A 14,782-nucleotide genomic window follows, 5' to 3' on the forward strand; every position below is an offset into this window, starting at 1 on the left:
CTCACATAGTGTTAAACTGAAATTCTCCTCAAGAAGTAAGCTTAGCATGTATTTAAAGATTGACTCTGGGAACTTGCAAAGCTTTACTACAGATGTTTTACAGCCAGCACAAGGCTAAGGCACAGGCACCTTCTGAGTCCTTCACTCTTCTCAAGCCGTTCAGTCATGACTTCCTAGAGCGAAGCTGCTTCAGGGCCCAGCCTGCTCCTACAGGGAGGGCACTCCAGCACTGGTTGGAGCATGCAGCTGCTCCAGCAAGCTAGGAAAGCAATTTAATAGTTCTTCCTTCCGGGGCCCATTTGAACTAATATACAAGAGCTGTAAATTAGCAGACACTGGATAGCTGGAGTCTTTACCTTGCAGGGAGACTTCAAAGGGTCCGCACGCTCGTAGTCTCTCGGCATTTTAGAAAAGTGTGATACTTCAGTCCCTGAGCATCAAATAGTATGACTGGCTGTCAAGCTGAAATTGTTTATGAGTGCCAGCTGTCCCTAGGGGGAACATAATGGATTGCACTAACCACAGATTTGCTGTGGCAACCCATGACTCAAGAGAATACACTAGACTTAGTAAAGATGAAATGTGAGTGAAATCACAACTTGGGGGTAATATCGACTTAATCCCATTTTTAAAATAAGAACAGCGGACAGATCTTTCTGTGGGCCAGGCACTATCGTAGGTATTTATATACTAGCTCATTTAACCGCATTCCCAGGACACAGGCATTAGCATGAAGCCTTCTCTACAGACAATGAGACCGGGGCTTAGTGAGGTTAAGTCATTCGCACAGGTTCGCATCACCAGGGTCGATCAGTTATCCACCACATCCATCCTCTTTCTTCACATGGTTGAGATGATGCTGGTGCCTTTGTTGTAATCCTCAGAATCATTGTGATTGTGATGGCCTGTTCCCTCTTGCCTTTTTTCTTGAAACAAACTCAAAAGTAAAGCTGGCTCTAATGTCTGCTTTATGATTCTCACCTACAACCATAGCATTTTTAGCCCAAGTATTGGAGTAAGTGGTTAATAAGTATGGAAACAATTAGGAAAAATTAAAGTGTATTCTGGTGCATTAGAACTTTTAAAATCTGCAAAAATACCCTTGGGAAGGGCAGGAGTGATGGAGTCCCTGAAATGTGGTACTGCTCTGAACTAGAGAAGTGCTCACCACACAGCTTAGCCTTACAGCATCCTAGGGATGCCTTACGAGTTTTCTTACAATTAACATACATGATAATATTTAGGATGTACATGTAAGAGACTGCTCCAAATAGTATTAATATGTCGTTAGAGAAAAATTAGAGCCAGCAACCTCTCAGAATCATGATAGTCTTATTTTAGATATGCTAATGAACACTGTTTAATGTGAAGAACAAGTTGTCTACATGAAGAACAAATTCTAAACTTTTGCTTAAGTGATGAGTAATGATGAAACCTTATTTTTAAAAAACAAAAGCAAAATAGTGAGAGTCGTTCATGGCATCTCCCTCAAGGGACACGGGCAAACGGCAGAGCTGTGTTCGTAATCTGCCATGTCTCCTCTGTCCGTTTCATGCACACCACGGATTTTCTTTTTTCTTTTCTTTTATTGTTTTTATTGAGCTATACATTTTTCTCTGCTCACCTCCCTCCCTCCTCCCCTTCTACCCTCTCCTGTGACACCCCCATGCTCCCAATTTAATCAGGAGATATTGTCTTTTTTACCTTTCTATGTAGATCCATGTATGTCTATCTTAGGGTTCTCTTTGTTGTCTAAGTTGTCTGGGGTTGTGGAATGTAGGGTTTTTTTTCTTTGCTTTATGTCTAAAAGCCACTTATGAATGAGTACATATTATGTTTGTCTTTCTGGGTCTGGGATACCTCATTCAATATGGTTTTTTTTCCAGACCCATCCATTTGCATGCGAATTTCAAGATGTCATTATTTTTTTAACAATGTGTACTACTCCATTGTGTAAATGTACCACATTTTCTTTATCCATTCTTTGGTTGAGGGGCACCTAGGTTGTTTCCAGTTTCTGGCTATGATGAATAATTCTACTATGAACATAGTTGAGAACATGTCCTTATGGTATAACTGAGCATTCTTTATTCAACAAATGGTGCTGGCATAACTGGATGTCAACATGTAGAAGAATGAAAATAGATCCGTATCTATATCCCCATGCACAAAATTCAGTCCAAATGGATAAAAGATCTCAACATAAAAGCAACCACACTGAACCTCATAGAAGAGAAAGTGGGAAGTACACTTGAATGCATTGACACAGGAGACCACCTCCTAAATATAACCCCAGTAGCACAGACACTGAGAGAAACAATTAATAAATGGGACCTCCTGAAACTAAGAAGCTTCTTCTATAAAGCAAAGAACACGGTCAACAAGACAAAATGGCAACCTACAGAATGGGAAAGATCTTCACCAACTCCACGTCAGACAGAGGACTGATCTTTAAAATATCAAGAGAACTCAAGAAACTTGGCATCAAAGGAACAAATAATCCAATTTTTAAAAGTACAGACCTAAACAGTGAACAGAAGAATCTAAAATGGCTGAAAGACACTTAAGGAAATGCTCAACATCCTGTGCCATCAGAGAAATGCAAATCAAAACAACTCTGAGATTCCATCTTACACCTGTAAGAATGGCCAAGATCAAAATCACTGATGACAACTTAGGCTAGAGAGGATGTGGGATAAAGAGAACACTCCTGCATTGCTGGTGGGAGTGCAAGCTGGTACAGCTACTTTTGATATCAGTATGGCAATTTCTTAGAAAATTAGGAAACAACCTCCCTCAAGACCCAGGCTGGTGTGAACACACTCAATGAGGATCTTCTCCAAAATCAGCACTTGACCTCGTCTGTAGGACATATGAGAGTAGTCATCTATCATGGAGCTTCTTGCTCACTACAAACACTTCTGGCATCTCCAGAGCATCCCAGATATCCTGGCAAGATGCTCAGCAGTATCATCAGAGGTAGAAGAATAAGGACAAAGAAGCTGTTTTCAGCTCCCCACCGAACAGAGCAAATTGACAAGTGCTGTGCTTCTTCTTGGGTGAGATCATGTCTATGCTTAAGTTGCACTAGCTTTCTAATGTAACAGACTTACAAACACATTGGCTTTCCTTCGCACAGTCTGGATCATCTACCTCAAGTCCTGCTTTGTTTCTTCATCAGCTGGAGTCCGGTGAGGAGTGGTGATTGTTAAGAGACAAGATCTCCCTAGCTTCAGTCAGATACTCCAGTCTCAGGGCCAGCAAACTGCTTGACATCACTGGGCTCCGGCCACACGTTCCCAAGACACTCAGGCTTCAAGCCCAGAGTTTAGTAAAGGAAACTATTTCTATTGTATTTTATCATTTGGTCGGTTTTATTTTGTTTAATCTTAAAGTATATGAAGCCACAAAGGACAGATGTAGGTTCCTAGTCTGAAGAGTTTTGTTATTTCTTCACATTTATAGATCTGTCTCTTCCTCTGTTGTGTGTGTGTGAGAGAGAGAGAGACAGAGAGACAGAGACAAAAAGACAAAAAGGGACAGAGAGATTGGGGGTCAAGCCAGATGGAGGGTCCTGTTTGAGGGAGCTCTTTTCCCTTTTTCCTCCATCCTCTCGTTGCTCACAGGCCATCTGATGCAGAGGTTTGAGGGGGTGTTCTGAACATCTTTACAGACATGCCTTCCAAACTGTTTTTCTTGTGTTCTTAGCTTTCCTGACATGATTCATTAGCACAGTATCTTAATTAGAAAATCATGTGCCTTGTTTTTTCCGTGTTTTCCCCCTTTAGCTCTTGTCCCTAAGCAATTCCTACACTTTTAGGAAAGTGTAGACCACTGCCAAGTACAAATTCCTTGTTTCCTAATATGCTAATGAAAATAGATTTTCCTCTTTGTCAAGTTTGGTAAATTTTAAACGTTGTATTATGAAGATAAATTGCTGCAGGTTCTAGTGAACACTCAGAAAGCTGCAACATTGTGCTTGAGTTACAAAGTCTGACAGTGGGGAAATCAGTTTTCCTCTGCCTCCAAGCGTTTGCATCGTTTGCTCGTCTCCCTGGGGAGCATCGCAGGTGGCCACATCTTGAATGCCTCGCAGCGAAGAAAGTATGGCCATAAATCCTAGTCCAGAGAGACCAAGAATGGCATGAAAATTTTAATGGATTACCAGAAATTCTTGCCGAGACCCTGTGAATAGTGTTGAAGCGATTCTTGATGCCCTCAGTAAGGTTCAGACAGTTTATGATGACTCTACAGAGTACATTATAGAGTTCAAATTAGCTGTCTCTAATGACGGTACGGTAGATCTCAGCATGTCGGAGTTTATGCATCGCTTGGCTGATAAATAATGACAGCTTCAAAACCTCTCATTAAGTTGGTGAGTGATAGATTTTCCTGCTCCCTCTAAAGCATAATGGCACACATAATTCTTTGTTTTTAGCTAAATAAATACCTTTATTTTAGGGGGAAAGCATGTCCAAAACTGAGAAAATCTTGGTTACAGGATTCCAAAAGAAAACCATTGAATGAGAAGGATTACTATGTTCAGAGTCGGCCAGGCTACATAGCTGTGCACAGAGCTGGCCAGGCTACATAGCTGTGCTCAGAGCCGGCCAGGCTACATAGCTGTGCTCAGAGCCGGCCAGGCTACATAGCTGTGCTCAGAGCCGGCCAGGCTACATAGCTGTGCTCAGAGCCGGCCAGGCTACATAGCTGTGCTCAGAGCTGGCCAGGCTACATAGCTGTGCTCAGAGCCAGCCAGGCCACGGAGCTGTGTATAGAACTGGCCCTGCCAGATGCCTCTGCTCAGAGCAGGCCCAGCTGGGCTTGATCAAACCCATATCAGCTTCTTGAAAAGATGTCCAATGTCAGGCCCTCATTAGCTTTGGTATAAAGATTTGATTGAGAGAAGGCAGGTCATAAAGAGGGGAAAACAGTTCAAAGAAGAAAATAGAAATGACTGGGCCAGAATAAACCATCTTAATGAACCTTCTGTGGGGCTTTGCTGACTCTCTGGCTTCCACACAAAGGCCCCAGAAGTGGAATCTATGCACTGACTGTAAAGGATAAGAGGATCTAACAGCTATTGAGTAGCTATCCATGCCCAGCGTGTGCTCGATGGATGCTGTTTAGCTACCTCACAAAATCCTCTTAAAGTAATTGACCTCAAATTTTCCTTATTTTCAGTTACAATTTTAAAAAGTTTGTAGTATTGACTGGACAGAATCAGAAAATGTGACTAGGAACAGAGGCGATGTCTCCTTAGACATTCAAGGGGAGATGAATCGCATAGATATAAAAAGACATGCCCAAGCATGCAACAGTGCTTGGGACACCTCCAACACATGGAGGAATATAAAATACCTTGGCGCTTGGAACAGCAGTGTTATTATTTTATTTTCCATTGTTTGCGTTTCATACATCTGCATAATTTCAGTCACTCTCACCCACACTCCTTCTTCCCTCCCCTCCCCTCTCTCCCCCTTGCACCCTTCCTTCTTCTGTCAAATCTCCTGCCCTGCCCTTTCCCGCCTTCCTGTTCTGCATGGCCAGTGAGTTTGGAGTTTCTTGCCTGTGGTTCTTCACTGGAGCAAGAGCAACTCATCAGTGGCTACACCACTGGAGAAAATCAGCTCCCCTCCAACTGCAGTTGATTGCCAATAGTCCCTCAGAGGGGCCTCATGGGCCCCTCAGCTGTGTGCGAGGAAATGGTGAGGGGCTCAATAGTGTGCTAGCCTTGTGCAGATAAGCCCAGCACATTGAGTTCACGAATGCGGTGGCCATTCCATGCCCAGAGACATCTTTTGTTACTGAAGGAGGTTTATTTTAGACAGACGCGTCAGAGGAAGACTGAGTGGTTGTGTTCCAGCAGAGATGTGGAAGGAAGATCAGTGTTTCTGCAGAGCGTTCAAGAGTGAAGTAGATGCTGGGAGCAAGCGTGCAGCAGGAATATCAGCCTGGCTGGGACATCCTAAGGAAGAAAGAGGACAGTGGGAAATACGGAAGCAGAAGAAGCCAGGGCAGGGCGTGGAGGTACATAAACTGTGGCAGGACCTCTGCATTGTGTTCTAACTGTAATGGGGAGCCATGAGAGGGTTTCTGTGTCCGAAGAACTCTGCTCTTAGGAGGTGGCTGTGGCTGCTGGTGAGGAAGAGACTACAGGAGAGCAAGAATGGAAGCAACCCACGCAAGCGTACCCAACCACAGCCAAGGCAGCTATGAATGCAACCCACGCAAGCGTACCCAACCACAGCCAAGGCAGCTGTGAATGCAACCTGTGCAAGCGTACCCAACCACAGTCAAGGCAGCTGTGAATGCAACCTGTGCAAGCGTACCCAACCACAGCCAAGGCAGCTGTGAATGCAACCCATGCAAGCGTACCCAACCACAGTCAAGGCAGCTGTGAATGCAACCTGTGCAAGCGTACCCAACCACAGTCAAGGCAGCTATGAATGCAACCTGTGCAAGCGTACCCAACCACAGCCAAGGCAGCTGTGAATGCAACCTGTGCAAGCGTACCCAACCACAGTCAAGGCAGCTGTGAATGCAACCCAGTACAAAAATCCTAAACTTCCTTAAACGTTCTGAGATTGGGGGGCGGGGAGCAGTTTGTTGTTGCTGTAGTTTGATTTGGTTTGGTTTAGTTTAGTTTAGGGGATTTTTTTTTATGTGTGTGTAATGTGCATGAGGGCTCGTGTGCACGTCTGTGCAGAGGCCTGAAGTTAATGCTGCATGTCCTCCATTACTCTCCACCTTGTTTACGGAAGCAGTTTCTCCCTGAACCCAGGATTCACCAATTATAGGTAGTCTTGCTAGCCAGCTGGCCCCAGGGGTTCCCCTGTCTGGGCTTCCCAAGCGCCGGGATTGCAGGTGATCATCATGCCTCCCTGGTGTTGCTGGAGGTTCTGGGGATCCAAAGCCTGATTTTCATTCTTGTGCAGCAAGTGCGTTATCCCTGAGCCATCTCCTCGGCACCAAGTGCTGACAGCCATGGTGGTTAACGTTTTTGTGGGGGTGGCAACTTGATGGTGTCGTTCTCAAGAGTGAAGTCTGGGGATGGTAGCGTCACTTCACAGTGTCAAAGACTAGGACACACTGCCAGGAGGCAATTTAGGGTCTTTCCCTGGTGCTGTGGTTTTCTTTTCAACAACAACAAAAACGCAGATCCTCAAGTGATTCTAGTGTACATCCAGGGTTGAGAACCAGTGATTTAAACTTAAGAGAGTGAGGGGAGAAAATCATGATTACAAAGCTATTGCTCTTTCTCCAAAAACAAACAAATATTTTTACTGTTGTGGTTTTTAACATTTATTTTAGGATTTCTCCATCTCAATCGTGGTAGTGAACTTTTCAAACAGACCTCACTGTGCTGCTTCAAAACTGTTTGAGTTTGTTTCAGTGATGCTGCTGCTGAAGTTCTGTGTTTATGTGTTTAGCTGCTCACTGTTTGCAGTTTTCACCTCTTCTTAATCTATCTCAACTCTCTGTTCTTCCCACAAAGGAACTCGGGAAATCCTGGGAAGAGGTGCAGCTGGAAGATGACCGCGAGCTGCTGGACCTCCCAGAAGAGTAAGGCGTGCCCGCTGCTGCTGGCTAATCACATGTTGAAGAACATGCAGACAATTCTTTAATTTGGTCTATAATTGTCATTCCAGAGAGAGAATAAAAAGACAGTCTCTTGAGCCAAGCATTCTTTCATGAAATGGCAAGATTTTTAAATTAACATAAATTTCACATAAAAATCACTAAAGATATTTTTGAGAGACTTTGGTTTGGGTTTGTTTTTTACTTTCTGCTTTTTAATACAGAGAGCAGAACACACAAACACAGTAATTAGGTCAGAATGCATATATATTGTCAGCATCTTAGACAGAAACCTGCTGAAGATATGGTAACGGTGAAGCCAGAGATGCGATTAAGGCTTTCAGATTTCTTCATAGTCTTTTCTGCTATACATAAAATATCATCAAAAGGAATTTGGATAAGGAAAGTAAATTCATGCTTTGAGTGATATATGTACTAATACAGTTTTTGCTAGTTTACTACCTGAGCCTTCCAGCCGTCCCTCTGCAGTGGTACTGTGCGGTAGTGAAGCCGTGCTGCGAACAGGTTAGACAGCTTGTCTCTGGTCACAGTGAGACAGCGATGGCACCGAATGAGACTGCACATTCCATACGTCCTGTGACAGAGATTTCCAGTTGTCCTCTGCCACATCCTCTCCCTGCCTTCGTGCCCCTAAGTTGGCTAGCTAGGCCCCTCATCTAAATGATCCCATAACTCCCAAACAGCTTGACCAAAAGGGTTGTGCGCTGCCCACCATGGGTGCTGGGAACCAGACTCCAGTCGTCTGTAAAAGTAGGGCTTGCTCTTAACCCCTCAGCCATCTCTTCTGCCCAATATTTACTGGTTTTCAGTCCGAAGTTGAGTTTCTAACGTCCCATGAGAAAATGTCCTGATTTAAATATGTATTTCCTTATCTTCACACTGGCAGATTTTCGGGTCAGATCTGGTTGGCGATCGGCTGTGTGTGTGCTCTTGTTTATGGGTGGTTATACCTGTGAGAGGCCTTGAAGGCTGGATAGGGCACTGGATGGCCTCCTCTGTTACTCAGGGAGATCTCTTGTGTGTTCTGGACTAGACTGAAATCCAGCAAGCTCGGGTGCCCCTCCGGTCGATATCTTCCGCAAAGGTGGGGTTACAGGTCACAGGTCCTGGGACCCAAACTCTAGTCCCCGTGATTATGAATCAAGCCCTCAGTCTCTGAGCCATCTCTCCAGCCCATATGCCCTTTGGGTCATCATTCTATGACATACAATGTAGCATTTGCCCTATTTAAAATAATCCATGATTCCCTGAAATACATGTGTAGCCTTCCCTCGGGAAAGCCCAGTGCCAACATGTCGGCTCACATGTGCACTGAGTGCCTTTGGCCAGTGAGAGAGCATCCCATCTCTAGATAGGTGTCCTTTGTAATTAAACTGCTTTGTCGGCAGAAAATCCCACACCAATCCCATTCTCCAAGTATGGTTCAGAGAGTGCAGATGGAGAAAGAGGGGAGGTGCCTACTCGCTCTTTCTTGTCACCTCTTGATGTGCTTGGAATCTCAGCCGCTGCCTCTGAAGGTTATGACTGCGTGTGACAGTCTTTACCAAAGTGTCAGACTCAGGGACACCAGCACAACTCGTGTGCAATGCACCCTCCCGTGGAAAAGATCACCATGTTTTCTGTCCTCTGTTTTTAATCCAGTGACTGGTCTGACTGGCAAGAATACCCTGTCTGCGCTGTCTGTCTATTTTGTGAAAAGCAAGAAGAAACGATAGATCAATTGTATGTGCACATGAAGGTGAGATGCTTTTGTCTCCTTGCTATTGTTTCATTCTGACAGTGTGAAGGTGATCACTGGACCCTCATTTACTCAGTGCGATAGTTTATGTTGATTGTCAAGTTGACAGGACCTAGGCGCCCCTACCAGGAGCCTCTGGGCAAGCTTGAGGGCCTTTCTTGCTTAGGTCCACTTAGGGAGCACACCTACCCTAACTGTGGACATCTCCGCACTTCATGGACCGGGTCCCAGACCCGGGACAAGAGAAGTGAGCAGCCATGTGTGTCAGCTTCTGCCTCTTCCTTTCTCCCTGAAGGTTTACTGTTTTGTTTTTGTCAGGGCATGTTAATGTCACCATGGAGACAGGCAAGACACTAAAGCACACATCCTCCAGTCATATTCCATTCCTGAAAGTGCCCTGGAGAGACAGCAGGAGCACAAGCATGGAGCAGTACCAGAGTGAGCAGGGGAACACTAACTTAGGTGCTCCCACCTTGAGCTGCTCACCTGGTAATTCTAGCTCAGAGGGTGAGAATTGCACACGCAATTGCAATACCCAAATATAGTGGCTTCTGGGGATTTTTTCTGGCTTTCTTTGCTGTTGAGTAGGATAGAAAGAATAGGGGACTTGCCACTCACAAAGGTCAAGAGTGAAACTGGATATAATTTGGGTTTAGAGCCACTTTGGGAACCAGAAATTAGAAAGAAGAAACGTAGGCACATTCCTGGTCTGTTTGCCCTCTGGGTATCATGTTTATATTAATGTGAAGCTTGACACTAGTAATTCTGAACCTTATTACCTCACTGTAACCCCAAGATCCCCCCTGAATGTGACTGAGACCCTATCTGAATGCTGGGGTGAAGAAAGAGTATATAATGATGCATGACAGTATCACAACTTGGGAATAATAATAACAGGATATCTCTGAGGAGTTCTGACATTCTCTCCCTGCCTTCTCAGCTCACAGTCTATGGTTGACACCTCTTCTTCACTCTCCATGATGCCTCCTCATTTAGAAACACTGTGCTTAGTTGTGCAAAACAAGGACCTGGACAAAGCTAGAAAGAGGAATGTTTGTCTATAATAAGTTAGGAGTTATTATAGTTATAATACCACTAGGGTAGAGATATATAGATCTATAGATAGATCACCATATAGGAGCGACCTCTTTGGTATTCCCATAGATGTCATTGATCCTGTTCAGTCACATGGTAGCATGTCGTGAATTCCTGAGCATCCTGTGTCCAGCGGTACTGCACCGAATGCTGTCACAATGAACTAGATTTTTCTTTCTGTGAGCTTGTAAGTTTGAGCATTTACACAGACAGCTGGAGAAAGGGGACAGGCATAACGCAGCCAGTCTCTGCACTGTGGCAGTCCTAAGGAAGCAGGTCGGTGACGAGATGGAAGTGACATTACAAACGGAAGCTGACACGCGTGGACATCACTTGCTTTTGGTTCTCTAAGACCTGGTTCTGGAATCATGGTCCAGATGCCCTGTGAACACCAGCACACCTTAGCACACGCTTTTATCAGCCTAGCTATTTCAGACCTGGGAAACCAAAAGCCACTTCAATAAGCTGTAACTAATTAAAATGTTTAACTGATTTGTGTGACGTCTGTGGATTGCGCTTTAAAGAACTGCTGACCACGAAGGGAAGCGTTGAGAGTCAAAAGATTTCTAAAGCAGAAATCAAGCCCCTGTGAATCAGATGTCTGTTTATAACTTCAGCCTGGAAGATTAGATAATTCATATGCTTACAAATTTATTCCTCTTTTTTAGGACACACATGGGTTTGATCTCCTCAGAATAAAGTCAGAGCTCGGTAAGTTCGGTTGAGAAGTTTTCCGTGACGCTGCACTCTTGTGAACTGTCCTGTAAATGGCGCCGTGTGCTGTCAGAATGTCTGTCTCCATGCAGGCACCCATACGAGAACTCGCTAAAGCAATGATTCTTGACCCTCTTGAATTCTAATCTCCAAAGATTTGTTTTTAATTTCACATACTTTCTTCTGCTCTCCCACATATATGGGTGCTTTATTTTTTTTAATTTATTTATTTTATGCACATTGGTGTTTTTGCCTTTGTATATGTCTGTGTGAGGGTGTTGGATTGCGTGGAACTGGAGTCACAGACAGTTGTGAGCTGCCTTGTGGGTGCTGGGAATCGAACCCTGGTCCTCTGGAAGAATGAACAGTCAGTGCTCTTAACCTCTGGGCCATCCCTCCAGCCCCTGGGTGCTTTAATAAAATACAAGAAGAGGCTAGCAGGAAGAGCCTGGGTTGTTTGGGGCTTGGGATTTTAATTATAATTTATTTGTTTTGTTTCTAAGCCAGGGCTTCATTCACTATGCAGCTCTGGCTGGCCTGGAACCTGCCATGTAAATCACGGCTGGCTTCAAACACAAATCACAGGTAGCGCTACCACACCCGGATAAGAGCTCAGCTCCTGAAAGTCAGCCTACAGCAGTGTCCAACCCCAGCACTTACAGTTTATATGACATGAGACCTCAGGGCAGGAAATACAGAAACATATGCACAAAAATATGCACTGCAGTGCTTAGCAGAATAGCTGCCATTAGTCGGTACAGATGTGACCAATTATATTGCTCTGGGGTGACTGCCGTGGAAGGATTAGATGTTGAGACATAAATTACGCATTTCCTACTGGGCCTAATATATCCACTGGCTACTTTGCTGAGCTCCTGGACGTGTGCCTTTGCTTTGCCGCTCTTGTAGATATGCATATGTGTTGCACACACAGTTGGTTTGCCAGTGAAGACAGTTGGCTGTGGAACCCCCTGCCTGCTGTGAGACCATGCCTCCACCACTTCCCAGCTGCAAGATCATGAACGGGTTCCTAATGAGTAACATTGCTGTAATGATTCCGCCTATGTGATGATGGTTTGGAAGTTCAAATGTATTAAGACATGGAACGTGGTTAGCTTAGAGCACAGCATGGAAGTCCTATATTGGTTAATTAGGACAGTATCTCCTATAAGAATTGTAACAATAGATTTTTAATGTATTCATTATAAAAATAGTGAATATTGTGGAACTATAGCTTTCAATATATCCCATATTATCCCATGGATATTTAAGCTTTCATGTATCAATTTAAAATAAATTTAATTTCTTAAAGGAAATAATGGCAGTGCAGAGATAATGCTGAAGGTTGTCTAATGATTTTCAGGATTAAATTTCTATCAGCAAGTGAAGCTGGTCAACTTCATCAGAAGGCAAGTTCACCAGTGCAGATGCTACGGTTGCCATGCGAAGTTCAGATCCAAGACCGAGTTGAGGGCCCACATGGAGGAAGCTAAGCACGCCTCCCTACTTCCTGACAGGAAGACGTGGGATCAGCTGGAGTAAGTCTTGCTGAGCTGGACGCAGACCCCTGTGCCCTGTCCTTCTGGTTGTGTATTTACCTAACTTCTTTAAGCTCAGAAATACATGTGAAGCTGGGAGGTATGAGTCTGTAAAGTTTATATGACTTAGAAAGACATAACCATTATTCTGTAATTTAATTGGGTAGTCATGTATAGCTATAGTTCAGTATCGAAGTAGATACCAACTTCCTTTCCCTATCTGATGCTCATCTGTCCATTTTTTTAATGACTGCCAGATTTCCCATTGAATAGTATAACCTAACTTGTTCCGTTGTTTCTTACCTCTGCTATTATAAGTAATAATAGAATAAATAATTGTATGCATGTATTTGTGCACTCCCCTAAGTATACCATTTAGATAAAAATTGCTCTGTCCGTGACACATACATCATGGAGCTTCTGGTGTACATATTCCATATTAGTCGGCACTTTAAAAACAGTACGCATTTTTTCTGTGATATGAACTTATTGAAATAAGTGCTGTCAAATTTCCCAAGTATCATTTGCCAGTTTAACCCTTCTGTCATTATTCTCACATCATTCTTAACATCAGCAGAGAGAGTGGGATGCTAGCTGCCTAAACATTTTACCATCCTCAGAGGATATTAAACTACGCCTCCACAGAACTCTGGCCAAATCACCGTAGTTTTCCTTGTTTGGAAAACCTCCAGTTTATGCAGGCCAGAGTCAGCAGTCTGTGGAAATGCCACCCTGTTCTTCATTCTCACACAGACTAATGATGAAGGAACTAGTCATCAATAGACTTTTGTTGGGTGTTTAAAAAGTTTACTTTTGGGGAAAAAATAGCCATTTTGAGCTTAGTTAGAGTTTGGGAAGGAGCCGGGACTTTGAGGAAATGAACAGGGATGCTGTTTTTAGCTGTAACAGAGTGGCCTGGTACTGGAGCAGGTTGTCTGCACTGATGGTGGCCCTTACTTGATAGACACTGAGCTGAGTGGCCCGCTAGCAAGGCCGGGACCCATCAGGCTCAGGTCAGACAGGAATCTCCTGGGAACTTTGCTCACTGGTTATTCGGTGTGTCTCTGGTTGCTTCCAGATATTACTTCCCCACCTACGAGAATGACACTCTCCTGTGTACACTGTCCGACAGTGAAAGTGACCTCACCGCTCAAGAGCGCCATGAAAGTGTCCCTGTCATCAGTGAAGATACATCCAAGCTGCGCGCTTTGAAACGGAGCAGTGTTTTGAACCAACTGCTCCTCCAGGAATGCCTGGAGAACTAGAGAAACTGCTGCAGACTCGGGTTGTGTGCTTTTCTCCTGAGGCAGATGGGAAAGAGCTCAGATCTGATTGCCAGCAAAGCACCGCTCATTACTGAAATCATGCTCGACTTAATGAAACTCTCCTCAAGAAAAAGAGCAAAAATAAAATGTGTCTTTCTTTTTTGGACTGGGGTCTCTTTCTATCACCCCCACCATACTGCCTTGAGGCAGGGCCTCTCACTGAACCTAGAGCTGACTGACAGACAGTAAAGCGCTGTGTCCCCTGTGGCCTCCCCGTCTACACAGAGCTGGGATTACACAGGTACTGGGATTCAGATTCAGGTCCCCAAACTGCCCTAGCAAACCCTCTTATCCATTAAGCCCTTTCTCTGTGGCTCTAAACTGGAATTCTTAACATGATCAAAGATAAAATTAAATAGATGAAGACTTGCTCAAAAGAAAAAGGTATAAAAAAACAATGAGTAATATATGGAAATTTAAAACGAGACTAAACCAAGACCTGAACATTGTATTTTATTTTTTGGTTTTCGAGACAGGGTTTCCCTATAGCTTTGGAGTCTGTCCTGGCACTAGCTCTTGTAGATCAGGCTAGTCTCAGACCTGAGAATTTTAAATAAATGAAAAAAAGCAATTTTAAAATTTATTTTGATTTTACATGGCATGGGTGTTTTGCCATGGGTGTCCTATCCCATGGACCCAGAGTTACAGACACTTGTGAACTGCCATATGGGTGCTGGGAATTGAACCCAGGTCCTCTGGAAGAGCAGTGAGTGCTCTTAATGACTCGGTCATCTCTCCACCCCACAAGAAAGCAATTTTTAAAGAAGAAA

The 14,782-nt window shown here is 44.1% G+C and overlaps 1 protein-coding gene across 2 annotated transcripts in view; it reads left to right on the plus strand.

Moving 5' to 3' along the window:
• Positions 1-14,118, plus strand: part of Znf277 (zinc finger protein 277) — an 87,971-nt gene extending 73,853 nt beyond the window's left edge. For both annotated transcript variants that reach the window (XM_075947650.1, XM_075947651.1), the window contains exons 8-12: positions 7,499-7,566; positions 9,244-9,340; positions 11,104-11,146; positions 12,513-12,687; positions 13,766-14,118. In XM_075947650.1, the coding sequence (XP_075803765.1) occupies positions 7,499-7,566; positions 9,244-9,340; positions 11,104-11,146; positions 12,513-12,687; positions 13,766-13,952 (570 nt within the window). In that variant the 3' untranslated portion in view covers positions 13,953-14,118. The remainder of the gene's footprint in view (positions 1-7,498; positions 7,567-9,243; positions 9,341-11,103; positions 11,147-12,512; positions 12,688-13,765) is intronic.
• Positions 14,119-14,782: the final 664 nt, after the last annotated feature.

The sequence above is a fragment of the Microtus pennsylvanicus genome, chromosome 14 (genome assembly GCF_037038515.1).
Source record: "Microtus pennsylvanicus isolate mMicPen1 chromosome 14, mMicPen1.hap1, whole genome shotgun sequence".
In the NCBI taxonomy this organism is placed as follows: Eukaryota; Metazoa; Chordata; class Mammalia; order Rodentia; family Cricetidae; genus Microtus; species Microtus pennsylvanicus.